Here is a 20705-nt window from a genome sequence, read left to right as displayed (position 1 = left end):
CGTGGTGACGATGAGGTGTTGGGGGCCAGGGAAACCAAAGTCTTGGATGTGAAGGAGGGCGTGGGTGGTGTACCGAACATATGTCTGGAGTTTCTAGACCAGGGCAATATCAAGGTATGTGGAGATGAGTTTGGTGGGGCAGGAGCAGGCCAAGGCAGTGGCTTGGCCAGGGTAGTCAGGCTCGTGGATCTTGTGTAGGAGGTAGAATCGGGCGGAGCAAGGTTCCTGAACTATGGGTGGGAGATCCCCTGAGGTGATGAGGTTGTTTAGACCAGGGCAATATCAAGGTATGTGGAGATGAGTTTGGTGGGGCAGGAGCAGGCCAAGGCAGTGGCTTGGCCAGGGTAGTCAGGCTCGTGGATCTTGTGTAGGAGGTAGAATCGGGTGGAGCAAGGTTACTGAACTATGGGTAGGAGATCCCCTGAGGTGATGAGGTTGTTTACGGTCTGGGAGATGATGGGAGGTGAGGTCGTGATCAAGGGGGCGATAGGAGGAGGTTCCTTCAAGTTGGTGTCTGGCTTCAGCGGTGTAGAGGTCAGTGTGCCAAACAAATACCATCCCCCCCACCTTGTCTGCTGGTTTGATGGTGAGTTTGGGGTTGGAGCGGAAGGAGTGGAGGGCTGTGCATTTTGAGAGTGAGAGGTTGGAATAGGTGACAGGTTGAGGCGGTCAGTGTTCCAGCGGCACTGCCGAGTTGGGAGGTTGCGACTGGGTCAAGGTGGGGTACCCCTGGGCAAATTGCAGAAACCCCTCTCTTATCTGAAAAATGCCTTAGATCAATTTCAATCAAACCTGACTAGTTGATCTGTTGACTTTAGACTCTACTGAAAATGCTGATGTTCATATTGACAGGCACTTAAGAAGATTTGAAGACCTAAAAATATGTAAATGTCAGTTCTTCCTTTTAAGAAACTATTGATGTCTTTTTATTTCCCTATAATTGGTGCTTTTTACTATGTTCAACAGGGATTTTGATTATCAGTGAGGAAATACTGTATTTCCGTGAAGTCTTTTTTATTAACAGGCTACAATGGGAGACTGTTACACTCAGAATGTTCAGTGCATCATTACAAATAAGCAGAAGCTGGTAAGATCAGCAAGATTTAATTTACACAATGCTTCAGATATCACATATTGCAAATTGCACAGACCTTTTTTTAATCTGTGACATCACTCACCTTAGTCTCTCAACACTGGAAATGTCATCTCAGACAATCTGAGCCATGTCAACCATGGCATCCCAGTGCTTTCTTTAAATTTCAGTTTGACCATAATTCTGCTTCCATTTTCATTTTTTGTCCTTCTTTAGCGATCTCAGAAGGATTTTTTAAAAAAGCTTATTTGTTCAAGGGAATGTGTATATCACTGGCTAAGCCAGCATTTATTGCCTATTCCTAATTGCCCTGCAGAAGGTGGCGGTGAGATGTCTTCTCAGACTGCTGCAGTCCTTAGAGTGTAGGAACATCCATGGTGCTATTAGGAAGAGAATTCTAGGATTTTGACCCAGCAACAATGAAGAAATGATGAAATAGTCCCAAATCAAATCAGAATGACTTGAAAGAAAACTTGCATTTGGACAAATAATCCAAAAGTAATATATCACTTGGCTGATAATTAGAAAGCTAGATGAGAATATCAACAATAAGATATAGGACCAAAATTAACCCATTCGGCCCATTGAGTCTTCTCTGTCGTTTGATCATGATTGATATATTTATCAACCCTATTTCTTCGGCCCATAACCTTTGTTCCCCTGACTTAAGCAACTGTTGAGGTCTTCTTAGATTTGAATAATTGGTGCTTTTTATCATGTTTGAAGAAGAATTTTGATTATCCTGATTTCCACCAAGTCATTTTTAGTAACAAGCTACAATAGGAGACTGTTACTCTCAAAATATTCAGTCAGTCATTACAAAGAAGCAGAACCTGGCATGCTGGCTTTGTGGTTAGCACTGCTGCCTCAAAGCACCTGGGACCTGGGTTTGATTCTACCCACCTAGGATATGTGGACTAGCAACAATTTATGCAGGATTAAACGGGATAAGATAGGGGGATGGGTCTGGGTGGGATGTTCTTCCAAGGGTCAGTATGGACTTGATGGGCTGAATGGCCTGCTTTCACTATGTATGGGTTCTATGATTCTAATCAAGAACCTGTCTATCTCTGTCTTAAATGCACTGAATGACCTGGCCTTCACAGCCTTCTATGGCAATGAGTTCCACAGACTTCAGTATCCTTTGGCTGAAGAAACTCCCCCTCTTCTCAGTCCTAAAGGGTTTGAGGCTGTACCCGTGCATCCTCAGCTCTCTTACCACTGGAAGCATCTCTCTGCGTTCAGCCGATCCAGGCTTCTCTTTATTTAAGTTTTGAGTAGGGAACAAAGAGATTCCACAAGATATAGACTCGTTAAGTGAATGAATGACAAGTTCACAGTTTGTATATATTGTATTTGTGTGATTGCATTTACATTGCAATTAATAAAAACAATATTTTTTTAATAGCTTGAAACTTTTAAATGTGAACGTCAGAGAAATTTAGCTTTACTTCATTGAAAATGTAGAAAATTAGTGTGCATATGCAAAAAGCATGTAGGAAGGCTTGTTAGCCTTTATTGCAGCAAGGTTTGAATACAAGAACAAGGAAATTTGTACTGTGCTTTGGTGAAACACGTGGAGTTGTGTGTGTAGTTTTAGTCTCTAGGAGGAACAATATATTTGTATTTGATATGTTGCAATGAAAGGTCACTAGGCCTGGGGCACTTGGGATGAGAGGCTGAGTAAATTGGGCATATACTCTTTGGAGTTTAGAAGAATGGAAGTTATTCTCTTTGAAAGTGAGATGATTTTGAACAGACTTGACAGAGTAGACACTGAGGTTGTTTGCCCTGGAGGTGAAAGTCATATATGCCGGGGCATAACCTTAGGGTAAAAGGTTACTAATTTAGAACTGATATGAGAAAACATTTCTTCACTCAAAGGGTTTGTGAATCTTTGAAATTGTCCACCCCAGAGGGCTTTGTATGCCCTGTCATCAAATGTCATTCAAGGTTGAGATGAACAGGTTTTTGTTGTCTCATGGAATCTAGCGACATGCAGAGCATGCTGGAAAATGAGGTTAAGGCCATGATTGCTGAACACGTTGGTGCGACTGTATGTCCTCCGTCTCCTGTTTCTTATGCTCCTGAGGTTTGATACCTGAAACTGAATAAAGTATGTAGTTGGAGCCTGACCAAAATAAACAGAAGTCATGCAACCAAGAACGGATTAAAAGAAAATTGGTACCCAGTTTACCAGTAATTTACAATGTGGTTGGCTTCACACCAATGTAGATTTATGCAGTATATTTTAGTCTGAACAAAAATCCAAAGTGGACTGAGATTTCCTACTCCATATGAGACTCAATGTTTTGTTAGGTCTGTTCCTGATTTATTCAGTATGAATTTAAGGGCCATCAAAGGGACGATGTGTGAATATTTTAGCTTTCTCCCTCTCTTTTGAACTTAATAGCATGATCCTGGATTAATATTGGCTCAAATTCCAATCAAGGTTGGAAACCCTACTGTTCGGACATTTAAAAAAAATCCTACCTTTTGATCAATTCCACAATGGAATTTCCTGGACAGGACCCACGTGTCGTGAAGGGGTGGAGACCAGTGTTCAGGAATAATCACAATGGAAACTAAGTTTTCATTGGCAAACGTAAATGTTCATGTTCTGTAGTTTAAATGTCAGTCGGCAGTTTGATAGCCAAGGTGTAAAAATAAGGTAAGTGAGGTGGGTAGAATGACACGTGTGTGTGTGTTGGAGGGAGGGTGGTTGGTGGGATATAGGATGGCAGTTTTGTGGGTGAGGGAGGTAGGATTGCAATTGGGTGTGGAGGACATAGGATAGGATTACACTTAGGTGTTGAAGAGTTCGGGTACAAAGTAGAGAAGTGGTTGGGGACAGATTGGTGAGGGGTTGAGGGGCACTCGGGTGAGGTGTGGGGGTGTTGTGGGCAAGTGTGTTAAGAGCATAAGGCACCATGTAAGTGGTCAAGGTGTTTGTCTGAGGAAAGATGTTTTGTCTGGCAGGGTTGAGTTGTTGTCGTCGGTCCAGGGACCCTGTTGGGTCAGGAAGGCGAGTGTGTCTGTTCCAGCGGGAATGGATTGGGGTGTCAGGTATCCAAGGAAGGAGATTTGTAGTTGTGATGAGTCAAGGGTTCACTTTAATAGTAACCAAGAAGTTACAGTAGATTTTTCATATTGTATCTTTTCCTGATAACTAATAAGCTTAATTGAGTCAAAATCCTCTAAAGTATCTGAGTCTGGTTAACATTTTAAGAGGATTCCAGATGGAGGGTAATTTCTACAGCAAGTATCAATTTCCACAAGGTCTATCGAAATGATTATTTGAATGTGGGAATTTCCGGGTCAGTAGATTTGTTAAAAATAATTCCTTTGTTCTCTTTTTTAACAAGCACAGGAGCATGCACAGGCCATTCAGCTTATCGATACTGCTCTGCTGTTCAATTAGCATATTTCTGATCATTTACTTCAACACCACTTTTTCATACAATCCCCATACTCGTTGATATTATTAGTATTCAGAAATCTAGTGATTTCTGTATTGAACATGCTCCATGATTGTGCTTTCACAGCTACCTGGAGTCATAGAATTACAAAAATTCTCCATTACAATTTTTAAAAATTCCTTCTCATGTAGTCTTAAATGGTCTACTCCTATTTCTGAGACTCCCCAGATTCCAACTCATCAGCTAGAAGAAATATCCATATCCACCCTGTCATGCCCTGTAAGAATTTTCTAAGAGTGAAATCACCCTTTATTCTTAAAACTCAAGTGAATACAGGCCAAGTTTTCTCAATTTTTCCTTGTAAAGCAATCTCCTTGTGAAATGTCCATCCTTAGATTAGAGGACCAAAATGTACACAATACTCCAGGTGAGGTCTCACTAAGACTATACATAATTGCCTCAACACAGATGGGATAAAGGCCAACTTACCATTTGACTTCCTGATGGCTTGCTGCACTTGTGTGGCAATTTGTAGTTATTCATGAACAATAATACTCAGGTTCCTTGGACATTAGTATTTACCAATCTCTCACCATTTAAGAAATATGTTATATTTCTGTTTTGCTTCTACCAACATAGATAACTTCACATTAATGTCATACTCTGTTTTGTATTTGTCCATTCATTTATGATTTTATGAGGGGGTCGTGAGGCATAGTGGTCATGAAGCCTCCTAACTGTATCCTCACAACTCCTATTCCCACCCAGTTTTGATTCATCCTTAAATTTGGAAATATTATATTTGGTCTCCAAATCTAAATTATGTATATGCATTATGTCTAGGCACTGATCCTTGCTGAAACCCAGTACTAACAATCTGCCTGAAAATGATTTGTTTATTCCTGCTTCCTGTCTTTTTAACTAATTTTCAATCCATACTAATTTAGTATCCTCTCCCAACCAATTGCTCTAATTTGTTTTACTAGCTTCCTGCTGAGTATCTTCTCAAACCTCTACCAACATCCAAGCTTATCACACCCATTGATTTTCACTGATTTTTGGTTTAACAAGTTCATCCAGCTGAACCTTGAAGACCTCGCCAATCTGTATGTTAACTATATATCATTTTGGTCGAGAGTGTGGTGTTGGAAAAGCACAGTAGGTCAGGTAGCATCCGAGGAGCAGGAAAATTGACATTTTGGGCATAAGCCTTCATTCCTGATTTATTGTATGGTCAGATGTCACACGACACCAGATTATAATCCAACAGGTTTGTTTGAAAGTACAAGCTTTCGGAGTATACTCCTTCGTCAGGTGAAATGACAAAGTAGCAGAACTCTGAAAGCTTGTGATTTCATGTAAGCCTGTTGGATTATAACCTGGTGTTGTGTGACTTCTGACCTTGACCGCCCCAACCCAACACCTGCAACCACATCATGGCTACCAGCTTTATTGTATGCTGGTGGAGGACAAGGGTATCTTAAAATCATAGGGATATTTTGCAATCATCTTGTTCAAAGATGTTATTATATAGCTCTGGATCAGGTGGGACCTGAACCTGGGCCTCCTAACGCAGAGATAGGTACATGACCACTATGCCACACGACTCCCTCATAAAGTCATAGAATGGTTTCAGCACAGAAGCAGGCCATCATTGCTAGCGTCTCTTTAATCATTTTGTTAATGTCTCTTCGTTAAATAAGAGCAGGAGTAGCCCATTTGCCCCTTCGAACCTGCTCCTTCACTCATTATGATCATGACAGATTATCCAACTCGATAGCCTGTGCCCCTTTTCACCTCATCTCCTTAGAACTCACCAGCCTCAAGTCCAAATCCATCTCCTTCTTGAAATCGTATGATGTTTCGGTGTTGACGGCTTTCTAAGATAGTGAATTCCACAGGTTCACCACTCAAGTGAGCTACTTTATTCTGGATGATATTGAAATTCTTGAGTTCTATGTGTGTCACACTTATCCAAGCCACCAGCATTTACATTTCCTCCTCAAATGCTGGAATACGATAGATAGTTTTGCGGTCCTTATCAAAGGAAAGATATACTAGCATTGGAGGCAGTCCAGTGAAAATTCATTAGGCTGATTCTAAGTTTGGAAGAACTGTCTTAACAGGAGAGATTGAGTAGCTTAGGCCTATACCTATTGGAATATAGAAGAATGAGATGTAACCTTATTGAAACATTCCAAATTTTAACATGGTAAATGTGGAAAGGTTTCCTCATATGGGAGAGTCTGGGACCAGATAGCATAATCTCACAGTCCTTTCACAATCATGACTTGTGTCTTGCAGGGGAGTTTGGAGGTAAGTTACTTGCCATGGAACTCTTCACATTGAGAATATCCTCCGTTGTGTTGTATGGCACTACCAATATGCTAAATGGAACAGATTTTGAAAAAATCTTGCAACTCAAGGCTGGGCATCCGTGAGGTGCTATGGACCATTAGCAGCAGAACTGTACTTAAACACAGTTTGCAAACTTACATTCCAGAATGTGCACCACTCCTCCATTGCGAGCAGGACAATGGTTCATAAGGCCATAATGTGTCGGAGCAAAAGTAAGCGATTCAGATCATCAAGTGTGCTCCACCATTTAATGAGATCATGAATGATCTGATAATTCTCAACACCACTTTCCTGCCTTTTCTTCATTACCCTTTATTCTCTTACTGATGAAAAATCTGTCTCGCTCAACTTAGAATATATTTAATGACAGCCTCAACAGTCCTCCACAGTAAGGAATTCCATACTTTAACGACTGTCTGAGAGAAGAAATTACTCCTCATTCCTGTCTTAAATGGGTGACCCTTTGTTCTGAGATTATACCGTCTAGTCCAAGATTCTCCCACGTGAGGAAATAACCTTTCCACATAGAGTCGTTAGAGCTGTACAGCATGGAAACAGACCCTTCAGTCCAACTTGTCCTTGCTGACCAGATATCCTAAATTAGTCTAGTCCCATTTGCCAGCACTTGGCCCATATCCCTCTAAACCCTTCCTATTCATATACCCATCTTAAATGCCTTTTAAATGTTGTAATTGTGCCGCCTCCTCCACTTCCTCTGGCAGCTCATTCCATACACGCACTACTCTCCGCATGTAAAAGTTGTCCCTTAGGTCCCTTTTAAAACTTGCCCTCTCATCCTAAAACTATGTCCTCTAGTTTAGATTCCTCCAATCCAGGGAAAAGACCTTGTCTATTTACCTTATCCATGCCCCTCATGGTTTTATAAACCTCTATAAGATCTTACCTAAGTCTTTGACATTCCAGGGAAAACAGCCCCAGCCCATACAGCCTCTTCCTATAGTTCAATCCCTCCAACCCTGGCAACACCCTTGTAAATCTTATCTGAACCCTTTCATTTTTCACAACATCTTTCCGATAGGAGGGAGACCAGAATTGCACACAATATTCCAAAAGTGACCAAATGTCCTGTACAGTCGCAACATGACCTTCCAACTCCTAGCTCAGTACTCTGGCCAATAAAGGAAAGTGTACTAAATGCCTTCTTCACTGTCCTATCTGCCTGTGATTCCACTTTCAAGGAATTAGGAACCTGCACTCTCAGGTTTCTTTGTTCAGCAACACTCCGCAGGACCTTACCATTAAATGTTAAAATCCTGCCCTTTCCAAAATGTAGCATCTCACATTTATCTAAATTAAACTCCACCTGCCACTCCTTGGCCCATTGACCCATCTGATCAAGATCCTGTTGTAATCTGAGGTAATCTTCTTCACTGTCCACTACAATTCCAATTTTGGTGTCATCTGCAAATTTACTAACTATACCTCCTATTTTCACATTCAAGTCCTTTATATAAATGACAAAAAGCATTGGACCCAATACTGATCCTTGTAGCACACCACTGATCAATAGCCTGTCAAAAGTTTGTATGTTTCAATGGGTTACATCTCATTCTTCTATATTCCAATTAGTATAGGCCCAATCTGTTCAACCTCTCCTGTTAAGATGGTCCTTCCACACTTTGTATCAGCCTAATGAATTTTTACTGGACTGCCTCCAATGCCAATATATCTTTCCTTTGACAAGGAGCACAAAACTATTCATAGTATTCTAGCATATTGAGGAGGAAATGTAAATACTGAATATTTGCAAAAACATTATTTTTGAGCTTTGAAAAATGGGTTCAACTTGTATGGTGTGACTTATGATATAGAAGATATATTATTCCTGTGATTATTTATTCTAATGTCTTCCAGCTTAACAAAAGGTATTAAGAAGTCAGTGATATTTTAGCTTCATATGTCTACATCCAAATATCTTTTTTCTGCTAGCAATTCCAAACTTCCTGATTTGTTACCTGGGAATATGTTGAGGCTGTTTATTCTGCTTAATGGTGTCACAGTTGTCAGATGCTTGGCAATCACATTGACTTGGTGCCACCTTTCAAATTGATGTTAGTAAAGACGAAATCCACACTACTACAGATATCAGTCTTTGTGGGTAGCTTTTTCCAAGGTCAGGGCTAAGTACATTGCTTCAGTGCTGAGTGCAGAAGGGCTAACAATTACAGTGCAGTGCTGCAAATTAGTTTATAATGCCAGTTTTGCAGCATATTAGAAAATTGATTGGTGAAGTCTAACCTGGTTTCTTAATTGAAGTATTAGATTACAATTCTTAAAAATGTAAAAATTTGTATGAGCTATAAGGAGACGCTAGAAAAACTAGGGTTGTTTTATCTGGAGCAGCGAGACTGAGGGGAGACTTCATAGACATCAATAAAATTATGTGATGCGTTGACAGAGCTGACAGTCAGAATCTTGTTCCTAGAGTTAAAATGTCTGATACTAGAGGGGAATCATTTAAGCTGAGAGGGGGAAAATTCAAAGGAGTTGCGAGGGGCAAGGTTTTACCCAGAGTGTTAGGTATCTGGAATGTGCTGCCAGGACTGGTGGTGGTGGGGGCAGTTACATGCAAGGAATGGAGGCATATGGTCCGTGGATAGGCAGAAGGAAATAGTTTAATTTGGCGTCATGTTCGGCACAACATCTGGGGCAAAGAACTCATTCCTGTGCTGTATTGCTTGCTCTATGTTCTGTGCTATAATTTTCTTGTATTTCATGATCAATAAACTAACAGCGAGGCAAAAAGATTCATTGAAATCCTAAAAATACATCATCTGTCTTCCTGTACTCGTACCCATGTCTGTATCCTCACCTGTTGGTATATTTTGATATCGTATTAGACATGTGAAATTACTGTCTTGCCAATGTATTTTAACTTGGAGGTTTCTTGAGTAGTTTTTTGATGAGGTTTTGGAAGAATTAGCAGCCTGAACAGATCATGCAGCTTTCATTATTCGAACTAACTTGGTGGGGTGTATTGGTTTGTATAACATGAGGGTGAACAGAAAAACTGCAGCACTGTGTTGTCATTGAAGAATAACATCAGAACATCCCTCTTGCTTTGAGGGGAAATAAGGTTGAAATTCAATATATCAGTTCTGTGATTTTATTCTTTAATCTGGAATGTTTAGAAAGGGATAGACAAAATGCTTAATAAAAGCTGCTGCTTTTGCTGAATTTGGTTTTCTGTCATTTTTGTTTTTACAGAGTCAGTTATACAGAAGATTCTGGGGATAACTAAGCACTACACTTTGACTTCATATCTGGACAGGTAGGTACAAGAATATAGAAAGGAACAGTGCAAATATGCTTTTAAGGGAAATATAAATTATTTCCGAGAAGAGGCAGTTCTCGCAAAATGTTTGAAATAAGCAACCTCAAATTTCCGCTAACAGCCAAGAAGCAATTATTTTGATATTAATAGGTGACAGTTGTTTCCATGGCTGATAGGCATGCCCAGTGACTTTCATGTTGAGTGTTTCCAAACCAAGGTTCATATTTTATACATATTCTGACTTCAGACACTGGTTAGATTCCTTAGGATGTCAATAAATTTTCCCCATCTTTTTGCAGCTACTCTGATATGATGGTAATTTGTTCCTTACGCATGGTCTGATTTAAGAAATTCACTGTAAATTTGAATGGACTTCAGAGATGTCAGATAAGTGGTTTATTTATGGCTCTGGAAGTCACAGGTCTTTTCATTCACTACTAAAGTTAAAGGGTTAAAAAATGCCTTCAAGACATGCATCAGCATAACTTTTTCATTGCGTATTGTCCATCAGGAATACATAATTTGTGTCAGTGTTCATAAAGTAATCTGTTGAATATATTTCAGAAGCTATGACTCAATCAAAATGCACTGACTGCATTTAACTTGTTCTACAATATACACCCTTATCCTTACAAAGCTCTGATCACAATCTTGGTTGAAAACACTGTCGTTAAGATAGTAATTCTTTCCTTTAAGTTTCGAAAGAGAGTCACTCTTTACCTCTGTGATTATTCCTCCAGCATTATATTCATGCATTCAGCCTTACTATATATTTTCAGTTCCACTATCAGTAATTGCTTCTTCACCCAGGCCCTTTTCCTTCCTTTTTCTTGGCATCTTTGTCCTTCCCTTCCTTCTTTATTTTGAAAACCTTCTTAAACTGCTTTTACCTCTCCATCCATCTTTTCTTTTTCTCCCTCCTGCATGTTGAAGCTTATTGTCTACCTTGCTGTGAAGGTACTTGATGTTTTTCTGTGTGTGAGAAGATGTTCAAAAATTTATATTAGTGTTTTTTCATTTTAAGAAACTTTATACCTCTGTTTGTGCACTGAGCTGGAAGGTTCATTTTCAGAGGTTTTGTCACCATACTAGGTAACATCACCAGTGAGCCTCCAGTGAAGCATTGGTGTCATGTCCTGCTTTCTATTTCTGTGTCTTGGTTTCTTAGAGTGGATGATATCATTTCCAGTTCTTTTTCTCAGAAGATGGTTGATGGAGTCCAAATCAATGTGTTTATTGGTGGAGCTCCAGTTAGAATGCCATGCTTCTAGGAATTCTTGTGTGTGTCTCTGTTTAGCTTGTCCTAGAATGGATGTATTGTCCCAGTCAAAACGGTGTCCTCCTTTATCTGTATGTAAGGATACTAGTGATAGTGGATCATGTCTTTTTGTGGCTAGTTAATGTTCATGTATCCTGGTGGCTAGTTTTCTGCCTGCTTGTTTGATTTACTATTTCTTACATTCCTTGCATGGTATTTTGTAAATGCCATTTGTTTTGCTGGTGGTTTGTATTGGGTCTTTTAGGTTCATTAGCCACTGTTTAAGTGTGTTGGTAGGTTTGTGGGCTACCATGATGCCAATACGTCTGATAGTTTGGAAGTCATTTCAGAAATGTTGTTGATATAAGGTAATGTGGCTAATGTTTCTGGGCACGTTCTGTCTGCTTGTTTGGGTTTGTTGTTGAGAAATCGGTGGACTGTACTTATTGGGTTGAGAGTGTGTCGGAAAATGAAAGCAGGTCAGGCAGCATCTGAGGAGCAGGAATGAGGAAGGGTCAGGCTCGAAACATCGATTTTCCTGGTCCTTGGATGCTGCCTGACCTGCTGTGCTTTTCCAGCAACACACACTCCCCAGCATCTACAGACCTTACTGTCTCCCTGTATTTATTGGGTATCCATTCTTTTTGAATACGCAGTACAGGTATTTTTCTCCTGCTCTTACTAGTTCCTGGGTGCTGTAGTGTGTTGAAATAATGTCCTGATGCAGCTCCGTTTGTGTGTGTTGGGATGATTGTTTTTGTAATTAAGTTATTTGGTCCATGTGTGGTGTTTTCCTGTAGACGCTGGTTTGAAGCTCCCCATTGACTGTTCGCTCTGCCCAAGAATTCCTGAACATCATCAAAGATATAAAGATAGAAGAGGATGAAATAATGGTCTCCTTTGATGTGAGAGCCCTGTGCACATCAATTAACATCAACCTGGCCAAAGAAACACTGGTTGCACTACTAGAAGAACCAAAGACACAAACACCAGACAGTGCCAACTTCATTTGCAAAGATAACATAATCAAGCTAGTTGGCCTGTGCCTTATCACCCACTTCAATTTCAATAGCAAGACCCGACAAGCAAGTCGACAGAACACCCATGGGAATCACTAGTATCAGTGTTCCTAGCAGAAGCAGTATTGCAGAGGCTCGAACAAACAGCCCTCTCAACTATCCAACCAAAACTTTGGGTCTGCTACATGGATGACACCTTTGTCATCACAAAACGGAACAAATATAGGAAACCTACAACACCATGAACATTATCCTTACTGGCACAAAATTCACAAAAGAGGAGGAGAATGACAACAAACGCCCATTCCTAGATGTCAGAGTAGAGTGAACAGTTAATGGGAAGCTTCAAACCAGCATATACAGGGAAACAAGACACAGACCACATACTTAACTACAGAAGCAACACCCACAAATGGAGCTGCATCAGGACATTATTTCAGCAAGCAGCAGCACTCAGAGACTACCAAGAGCAGAAGAAATATTCCTATACAAGAAGAATGGATAGCCAGTAGACAAGAATTTCTCAATAACAAGCCCAAAAAAGCAGACAAAGCACACCCAGAAACTCTAGCCACATTACCTTATATCAACGACATCTCTGAAGTAACTTCCAAACTATCAGACGTCTTGGCATCATGGTAGCCCACAAACCTACCAACACACTTAAACAGTGGCTAATGAACCTAAAAGGCCCTACACAAACAACCAGCAAAACAAATGGCATTTACAAAATACCATGCAAGGACTGTAACAGAAGTACATCAGACAAGCAGGCAGAAAACTAGCCACCAGGATACATGAACATTAACCAGCCACAAAAAGACATACAAAGGAAGAAGGACACCGTTTTGACGGGGATAACACATCCATCCGAGGACAAGCTAAACAGACACACACAAAATTTCTTAGAAGCATGGAATTCTAACCGGAACTCCATCAATAAACACATCAATTTGGACCCCATCTACCATTCTCTGAGAAAAACAGCTGGAAATGATGTCACCCACCCTAAGAAACCAAGACATATAAATAGAGAGAACACCAGTGCTTCACTGGATGCTCACTGATGATGTTATCTAGTTCGGCTGAAAACAAACCTTCCAGCTCGGCGAGCAAATTTACACCCAGAACCTCAACATGAACTACAAATCTTCTCAAAAGTCACTAAGTTGTATATCTTACAACTTTATTAATTTTGAAATATTGCTCAGTTTTAATTTTGATTACTTTCAGTTATCTCTGACCACAGGTTTGACTTTCAGGTTTTCCCAAGTTGCATTCCTTAATATGGCCCTACATCAAACATAGTGTACCGATGAATATATTGATATCCATTAGTATTATGTGGCAATGACAAGTCAATCTCTGTGTTATATTCCTCAGTAATTATCAAATAGTTGTGTAACATCTTCAACCAACCCATTGAACACCACTAGATAACCATACATTTGCTGTTACCATCTTGAGAGTTTTTTTCCTGGAGATTCTGATATCTTTTGAAAGAATGTTGACTTTAGTTGAATCAAAGAAAATAATATGGGACAAGCTCCTTATTGTCATGTATAAAGCATTGATTTTGGTTCGTTCATCATGTATGCAGTCACAAGAATTTGTGAGTCTCTGAATTCAATTTCTTAAAATGTCTGTCTAAACGTTAGATTTTCAATTTGTGGAGCAAATTATATTTAAACTCAGGGCTGACAATCCTGGATGTAGGAAGAAGGATGCCAAGTGCGGAAATGACCTACCTGGAAGCCTTTCTGGCAGCTCTAGCACTGTACAAAAATGTTTTAAGAAAGGATAAAATGTAAGACATCCCATGAGTCCTCATCCTTCACATGCTGTCCCCACCCCCACCCCCACCCCCACTCAATCCTCATTTTCCCTTCCATGCTAACCAAGCACTCTTAACACCTCTTATTCCATGCATATATACTCCACCCATGGCCGTTTAAGGCCCTTATTCCACAACCAATGTTGCCTCCATTCAGTACGTTTTTCCGTTACCCTGTGCCAACTCATCCATTATCTACCATGGACAGACATGAGTATCACTGCTGATATTAAACAATAAAAAATTCCATGTGTCTTTTATAGACTTCCCTTTACTGAAGAAACACTGGCTGCATGTGGAATCTTGAGCCGGGGCTCATCTTTTGTTTCTTTTCACTTTTGCTCTTTTTCTTTTCTCTATTGTTTGTTTCGTTCATTTTTATTTTCTTTGAAGCCATTTCCAGCAGGTTGGTCAGCAGCATTGGTGCAGCAGCAAGAGTGGGTCTTGTGCAGAATAGAGGTAACCTCCCGATGGTTGGAGCCAGCGGTGACCACAGTGGCAGCAAGGTCATCCTTCTGCCATTTGGGGGTGGCACCAGTGGCAGCAAAGCTCCTGTAGCGATCAGAGCTAGCAACAGACTTATCAAGGTGGTGGCACTGGCAAAGCAACATCTCGGAGGAAACATACGTAGTGGGACTCTTGGCAAGGCAGCAGCAGCCTGGCCTGGCAGTGAAGCCAGGGACCTCTGGTTGCAAGAGGCCCAGACCAGGAATTTCTGGCAGCATCATTGAAGTGGCCTAAAGCAGGAACCTCTGGTTATAAATGTGATGGCAGCAGCAGCTCCCCATTGGAGTAGGCTCGGAGCCAGGGATTCCTGGTTTCAGGGCAAGTATGGGTTCAGCAACTAAATTTGACAATGCCTATGTTGGTGGTTGCAGGAGGGTGGAGGAATGAAGATAGACTTTTTCATTCTTAATGTATTCAAAATGTCGCTGGATTTTGGCGACAGTTGAAGCTTTTCACTGTAATTTACTGTGTTATTTATTATGAAATGCAAGTGATAATAAGTATTTCAATTTCAATAAAATCCCATTTACAACTTTTCCAATTCTGATTGAAAGCCTTATAATAACAAACATTTTATTCAGGGACATAATGACTACTAAAAACAAACATTGGAATTCCTAGTCTGAGGTCAAAACTTAGAGTTGTCAATCATTCTGTGAATGACAGACACTCTACAGATGCAGTATAGTGATGCAGCACTGATCCAGTCCTCAGGCATCGGTCAATGGACAGACCAAATAAGGCTTTTCTTTTAAACACTCGAGGTGATTTTTTCAAGTTTTTAAGGGGCAGGACTTTTAAATGTATTGACAGCTTGACATCTTGCTTTAACAATAGGTTTTGGTGATTCCTCTTGATACTTTTGACAGTTACATTTGACACTTTTGGCATGTATTTCAGAGTTCGTCTTGCTAGGTCCCTCTGACACAACTGACAATTCCCTTTGCCAGGTGCTTTCAGCAGTGCCTTTGATAGGTCTGTTGACTGTTCGAGTGAGCTTGATGCTTACAGTTTATGCAGTTTTTGCATACATTCATGCCTGTGATTTAAGCATCCCATAGGACACCTTCCCTTCCTCAAAGAACACCCAATCTCCTGAATTGTCCTGGTATTATATCCAAATTGGCTCCTAGGAACTTAACTCTCCAAAGGGCTATCTGAATAATCCCACAATGTTTAGATCTTCTACTATGTTTAATCCACACTTTTCATATTCAGACATCCATGTCACCAAATTAAGACATAAGTGGAGGAAGCAGCTGATTTCTTTGAATAGCTGCCTCCACAAAATTTAAGTTCTTGAAACTTTAACTTGGACCCATTAACTCCCCATGCAAACATATTGGGGGATTAGACTTCAAATGTTTGGGATTGTCTGCCATTTTTGCTGTGATAAAGAGGTTGAGTATTGCAGCAAAAATCCACACCCAAGAGCTTGAAATGGCCTCAGATAGTCTGGTCCACATCCAGATTTATCCATGGTACAAAGTAAATATTACTCAAGTGCATTTTTGCTTCTTTAAAATTGTTAGGCTATTGTGACCACCTGTTCTTCAAATGGAAAAAAAATGACATCATATATTGAATATCATCAGCTGCATTCTGTCTTTTAATGAAGTCCACATGATTTAGATTAATGTTATTAATCTCTACATGTCAGGCCAGGTTCTTGCCAAAATTGTTATTCCACCTACAGGAAGGACATTAGCTGATAACCTAGCACATGTTTGCCCTCGTATAGTTTCTCAGTTCATCACTCATGCATTAATTAGCCCAAAAATTATCTGAGAGATTTAATATACCTCGTAATTCATCCGATGAGTGAAAATTTAAAAAGCTGAAAATTGAAAAAATACATTTTATACAAATTGATTATTTCCTTGTATTTTATATTCATGTTACCTTCATTGAGATGTTTAATAAATATTGTGAACGATAGGAACTGCAAGTTATATCTGTGGGGAACTTTGACAGTCACAGCTGCTCAATTAGAATTACTGCCATTGATAACTCCTTTCTGTTTCCTATTATCTCGCAAATTAATACTCTGAATCTAAATTTCCTTCATGATCCCATGAGATTTTACTTTAGCCATTAGTTTCATGTCAAAGACTATATCAACTGCTTTGTGAAGTAAAAATGCAAGATATCCACTTGCCTTCATTCTGCAACTATGGTACATCCTCAAAGATTTTAATAAACCTGTTGGGAACAACCTGCTTTTTAATGTTCCATATTAGTTTGAATTTATTTCCTCCACTCTCCCTTGATGCTTTTGATTTGATTCCTGCATAATAAACTTTATTTTCCTACCCTATTTTTAAACTAATGCTCTTCTAATTATTAGTTCATGGTTCTGTACTGTAAGAAAACATTGAGTCCTTTTCCTCCTTTGCTATAGAATAGATAAAAGTTTCTGCCAGAGAACACTGTTCCTCTACATTAAAAATGTTCTCTACATGAAAACTAATCTTTTTTTTCAATTGATTACACATTGTGAAGCCTCACCAGAGGCTCACTGATGATGTTACTTGTATGGTGACGAAACATCTGAAAATGAACCTTCCAGCTCAGTAGCAAACTTAGATTTAAAACCTCAGCCTGAGCTACAAATCTTCTCCAAACTCGCTAAGATTACACATTAGCTGAATTTATTCCTGTATAACTAACACTTAATTAGGCATGACAGTTTACAATATATTTGGGAGCTCTTTCTATTTGCACAAATGTTATGCAGCAACTATAACTTTGCATTGTGTTGTGAGGATTACTCACAAACTATAGAGTTAATCTCTTTCTTGTGAACTGGACTTCAAAAGGTACATAGAGTCTGTTTCTGCTTCAGTTTAATACACAACACCACAGTGAACTCTTTGTGTCCTGGCCTTATTGTCGGTGCCTCCAAAACCACAGCGATGATGTCACTGGAGTTTTGTATTATTTTTCTATTAACAATAGTGCAGTGAACATCAGAATTACTGTGTAAATTTAGATTTGCAATTGAAATGCTCCCTTTCTTTGGAAACTTCCAGATATGGTAAATAGTCTTCATCTTTTTCAGTTTAACCTGCAAGCGATGCATTATCATGGGCAATGGAGGAATAGTGGCCAACAAATCCCTTGGGTCAAGAATTGATGAATATGATGTTGTAATAAGGTGAGTGTATTTTCCCATACCGTAATAGCTCCAAATGGAACCAACTCAAAAAAGTAGTTGTGACATAGCTTGCTTACTGAAGATCGATTTTGTACCAGCATCAGCAATTCAGAAATGAGAGCTAGCCACAATTTAGTTTTTTTTCTTGTTGACAATTAAGCAGGTTTTTCCTTTGATCTTTTTTATTTACTCATGTGAAGCTCTAGCTTTTACATCTGGTACTATTTCTTTGCAGTCACCTTTGTTTGGTATTGGAGGTGACCAGCTTGCGTACATTCTGACATACAGATTCTTTCAATTTGCTCCCTGCATACTCAAACCCCTTTAGCTAGTTCACTTTGATTAATGGCCTGAACTTAACTATTTGAGGATCTAACTGAAAATGCCACATCAGAACAGTTGCAGTTTTTAAAATTAATCTTTAACTAAGATGAGTTAATTTTCCTTTCAGTCCCTGTTTCCTGTGTTTGAGTTTCTGCTGCTGCTTTTGGATGTCAGGAAACATTGAAATGAAATGCTTCTCAAGTAATTACAACAGTGCAGGGGTAATCCATCAATGCATATAATTTGGCTATTATTCCAAGTCCACAAGGAGCAAGGAGATTACATACATTATTTTACAATAAAGATATATTATTCACATCAGCAATTGCATTTTCAAGATTTTTAACTTTATATAAGTCAGAATGTATTATTTATTTCTTTTTTTTATCTAATCCCACTATATCTGCGGCATATGGTCACAGTTATCTAAAATGCTTAGTATTATTTAATATTGGCAAGACTCAGAAAACGTAGAGCTCAAAGCAACATGCCTTGTGAAATAATGAAAAGTTCCTCAGTAAACTTGTCACATTATAATTACTCTTATCAGTGGTGATACTTTGGTAAATACCTTTGCTATTCACCCTGATCTGTGCATCTCATGGTTTTATAAACCTCGAAAAACTCACCTCTCAACTTTTTATACTCCAGTGAAAGAGTCCCAGCCCATCCAGCCCATTTTTATAATTCAAAAACTTCATTCCCAGCAACATCCTGGTCAATCTTTTCTCAACCCTCTCCAATTTAATAATACCCTTCCTATAGCAGAGCAACCAAAACTGCACAGAGTACTCCAGAAGAGGTTTCACCATGTTCTGTACAATTTTAACATGACGTCCCAACTCCTACACTCAAAGATCTGAGCAATGAAGGCAAGCATGTTAAATGCCTTCTTAACCACCCTGTCTACCAGTGATGCAACAGTCAAAGAACTATGTACCTGAAGCCCCAAGTCTCTCTGTTCTACAACATTACCCAGAGCCCTACCATCAATTGCAAAAGTCCTACCCTTGTTTGCTTTACCAAAATGGAAGACCTCACATTTATCCAAATTAAACTTCATATGCCACTCCTCAGCCCTTTGATCCAATTGATCAAGATCTCTTTGTAATCTTAGATAATTTGTTCACTGTCCATATTACCACTAATTTTGGCGTAATCCATGTATTTACTAAACATGCCTTCTATATTCTCATCCAAATCGTTTATATAAATGACAAATAAAGGTGGCCGCAGAAGGGATCCCTAAGTGCAACACCACAAGATGTGCTAATGATGATATTTGAGTTGGATTCAAGGTTATGTCATGCATTGTGGTCTGGATGATAATACAAGTGCTTGAACTTCAGAGGACAGAATGCATTTTCCTTCATAGGCATGGAGTAGGACGCAGAGAATCAAAGCAATTGCAGTTGGATTTTGCTGTAACTATTTAGGACATCAGATTAACTGCTAAATGTGTAAATAAGTTGGTTTCTATTTTTAAATCATGCATTCATGTTTATACAATGTGCACGTAGCTTGGTGAAGTCCTGATTATCCTATACTATACTTCAGACATGCTGCTGCATGATTGATATTTTGAAGGCTCTTTTGATTGCTACCTGCATTGTTCATACATGTGTGTAATAAATTTGTGCTTCATTTAAAATGAAAAGGAACCAAAGGAGAGAGGATTATCTGGATTATTGTCCTGATGGCTTTGAACTGGTCGGACACCATTGTTACTAATCAGTGTTTTGGAGTGAGGTGCACTAATTGTTCATACTGCTCTCTTGATATATTGAATTTTATCTAGGAATTAATCATATTTGGATCTTTTCATGCTAAATGTTGATTAAAGTAGCATGTATTGACTGGGTGAAACTCTGTTGCCAGTATCGATTCAACATTATTTTCAAATCTTGTCACTACCTTTAATTTCCAGGTAATGGCCGAGTGGTATAACTGTTGGACTGTTAATCCAGAGACCCAGGTAATGTTCTGGGGATCCGTGTTTGAGTAAAAATCTGGAATTAAGAGTCTAACATTAACCAGAAATTTATTGCTGATGGTGGGGAAAACCCCTTTGTCCTTTAGGGAGGGAAACGATCATCCTTACGTACATGTCACTGACTCCAGATCCTCAGCAATGCGGTTGAGTCTTAACAATTAGAGGTCGTGGATGCCCTCATCCTGTAAATGATTTTTTAAAAACTAGTTGCAGCTAATAGGATTTTGCAGTTTCCTATCCTCCAAGGCTTGATAGCATGCACAGTCTATAAACCAAAGTAGCAGTGGTTAGAGACTTCTTAATACTGAAATAATAATTGAGATGCAGGTCCTAAACTTGCATTTGTCTGACATAGAATATAACTAGAACCATAGCATCCCCACAATGCAGAAAGAGGCCATTTGCCTATCGAGTCTGCCAAAACCCCACACCATACCCTACCCTCGCC

At 39.4% G+C, this 20705-nt stretch overlaps 1 protein-coding gene across 5 annotated transcripts in view; it reads left to right on the top strand.

The window, feature by feature from the left end:
• Positions 1–20705, top strand: part of st3gal3a (ST3 beta-galactoside alpha-2,3-sialyltransferase 3a) — a 503401-nt gene that overhangs the window by 308892 nt on the left and 173804 nt on the right. For 4 of the 5 annotated variants that reach the window (XR_011961176.1, XM_072574509.1, XM_072574508.1 and 1 more), the window contains 2 exons: positions 10099–10162; positions 17845–17940. Coding sequence is in view for 4 of the 5 variants with exons in the window: in XM_072574509.1 (XP_072430610.1) it covers positions 10099–10162; positions 17845–17940 (160 nt within the window). In the remaining variant the exon portion in view is untranslated. Of the gene's footprint in view, positions 1–10098; positions 10163–17844; positions 17945–20705 lie in introns of those variants that run through there. The other variant, XM_072574510.1, reaches the window with a different exon arrangement.

Source organism: Chiloscyllium punctatum, chromosome 7 (genome assembly GCF_047496795.1).
Source record: "Chiloscyllium punctatum isolate Juve2018m chromosome 7, sChiPun1.3, whole genome shotgun sequence".
NCBI classification, from domain to species: domain Eukaryota; kingdom Metazoa; phylum Chordata; class Chondrichthyes; order Orectolobiformes; family Hemiscylliidae; genus Chiloscyllium; species Chiloscyllium punctatum.
Note: the sequence above shows the minus strand (reverse complement) of the source record. Positions and strands in the feature narration are given on the sequence as shown.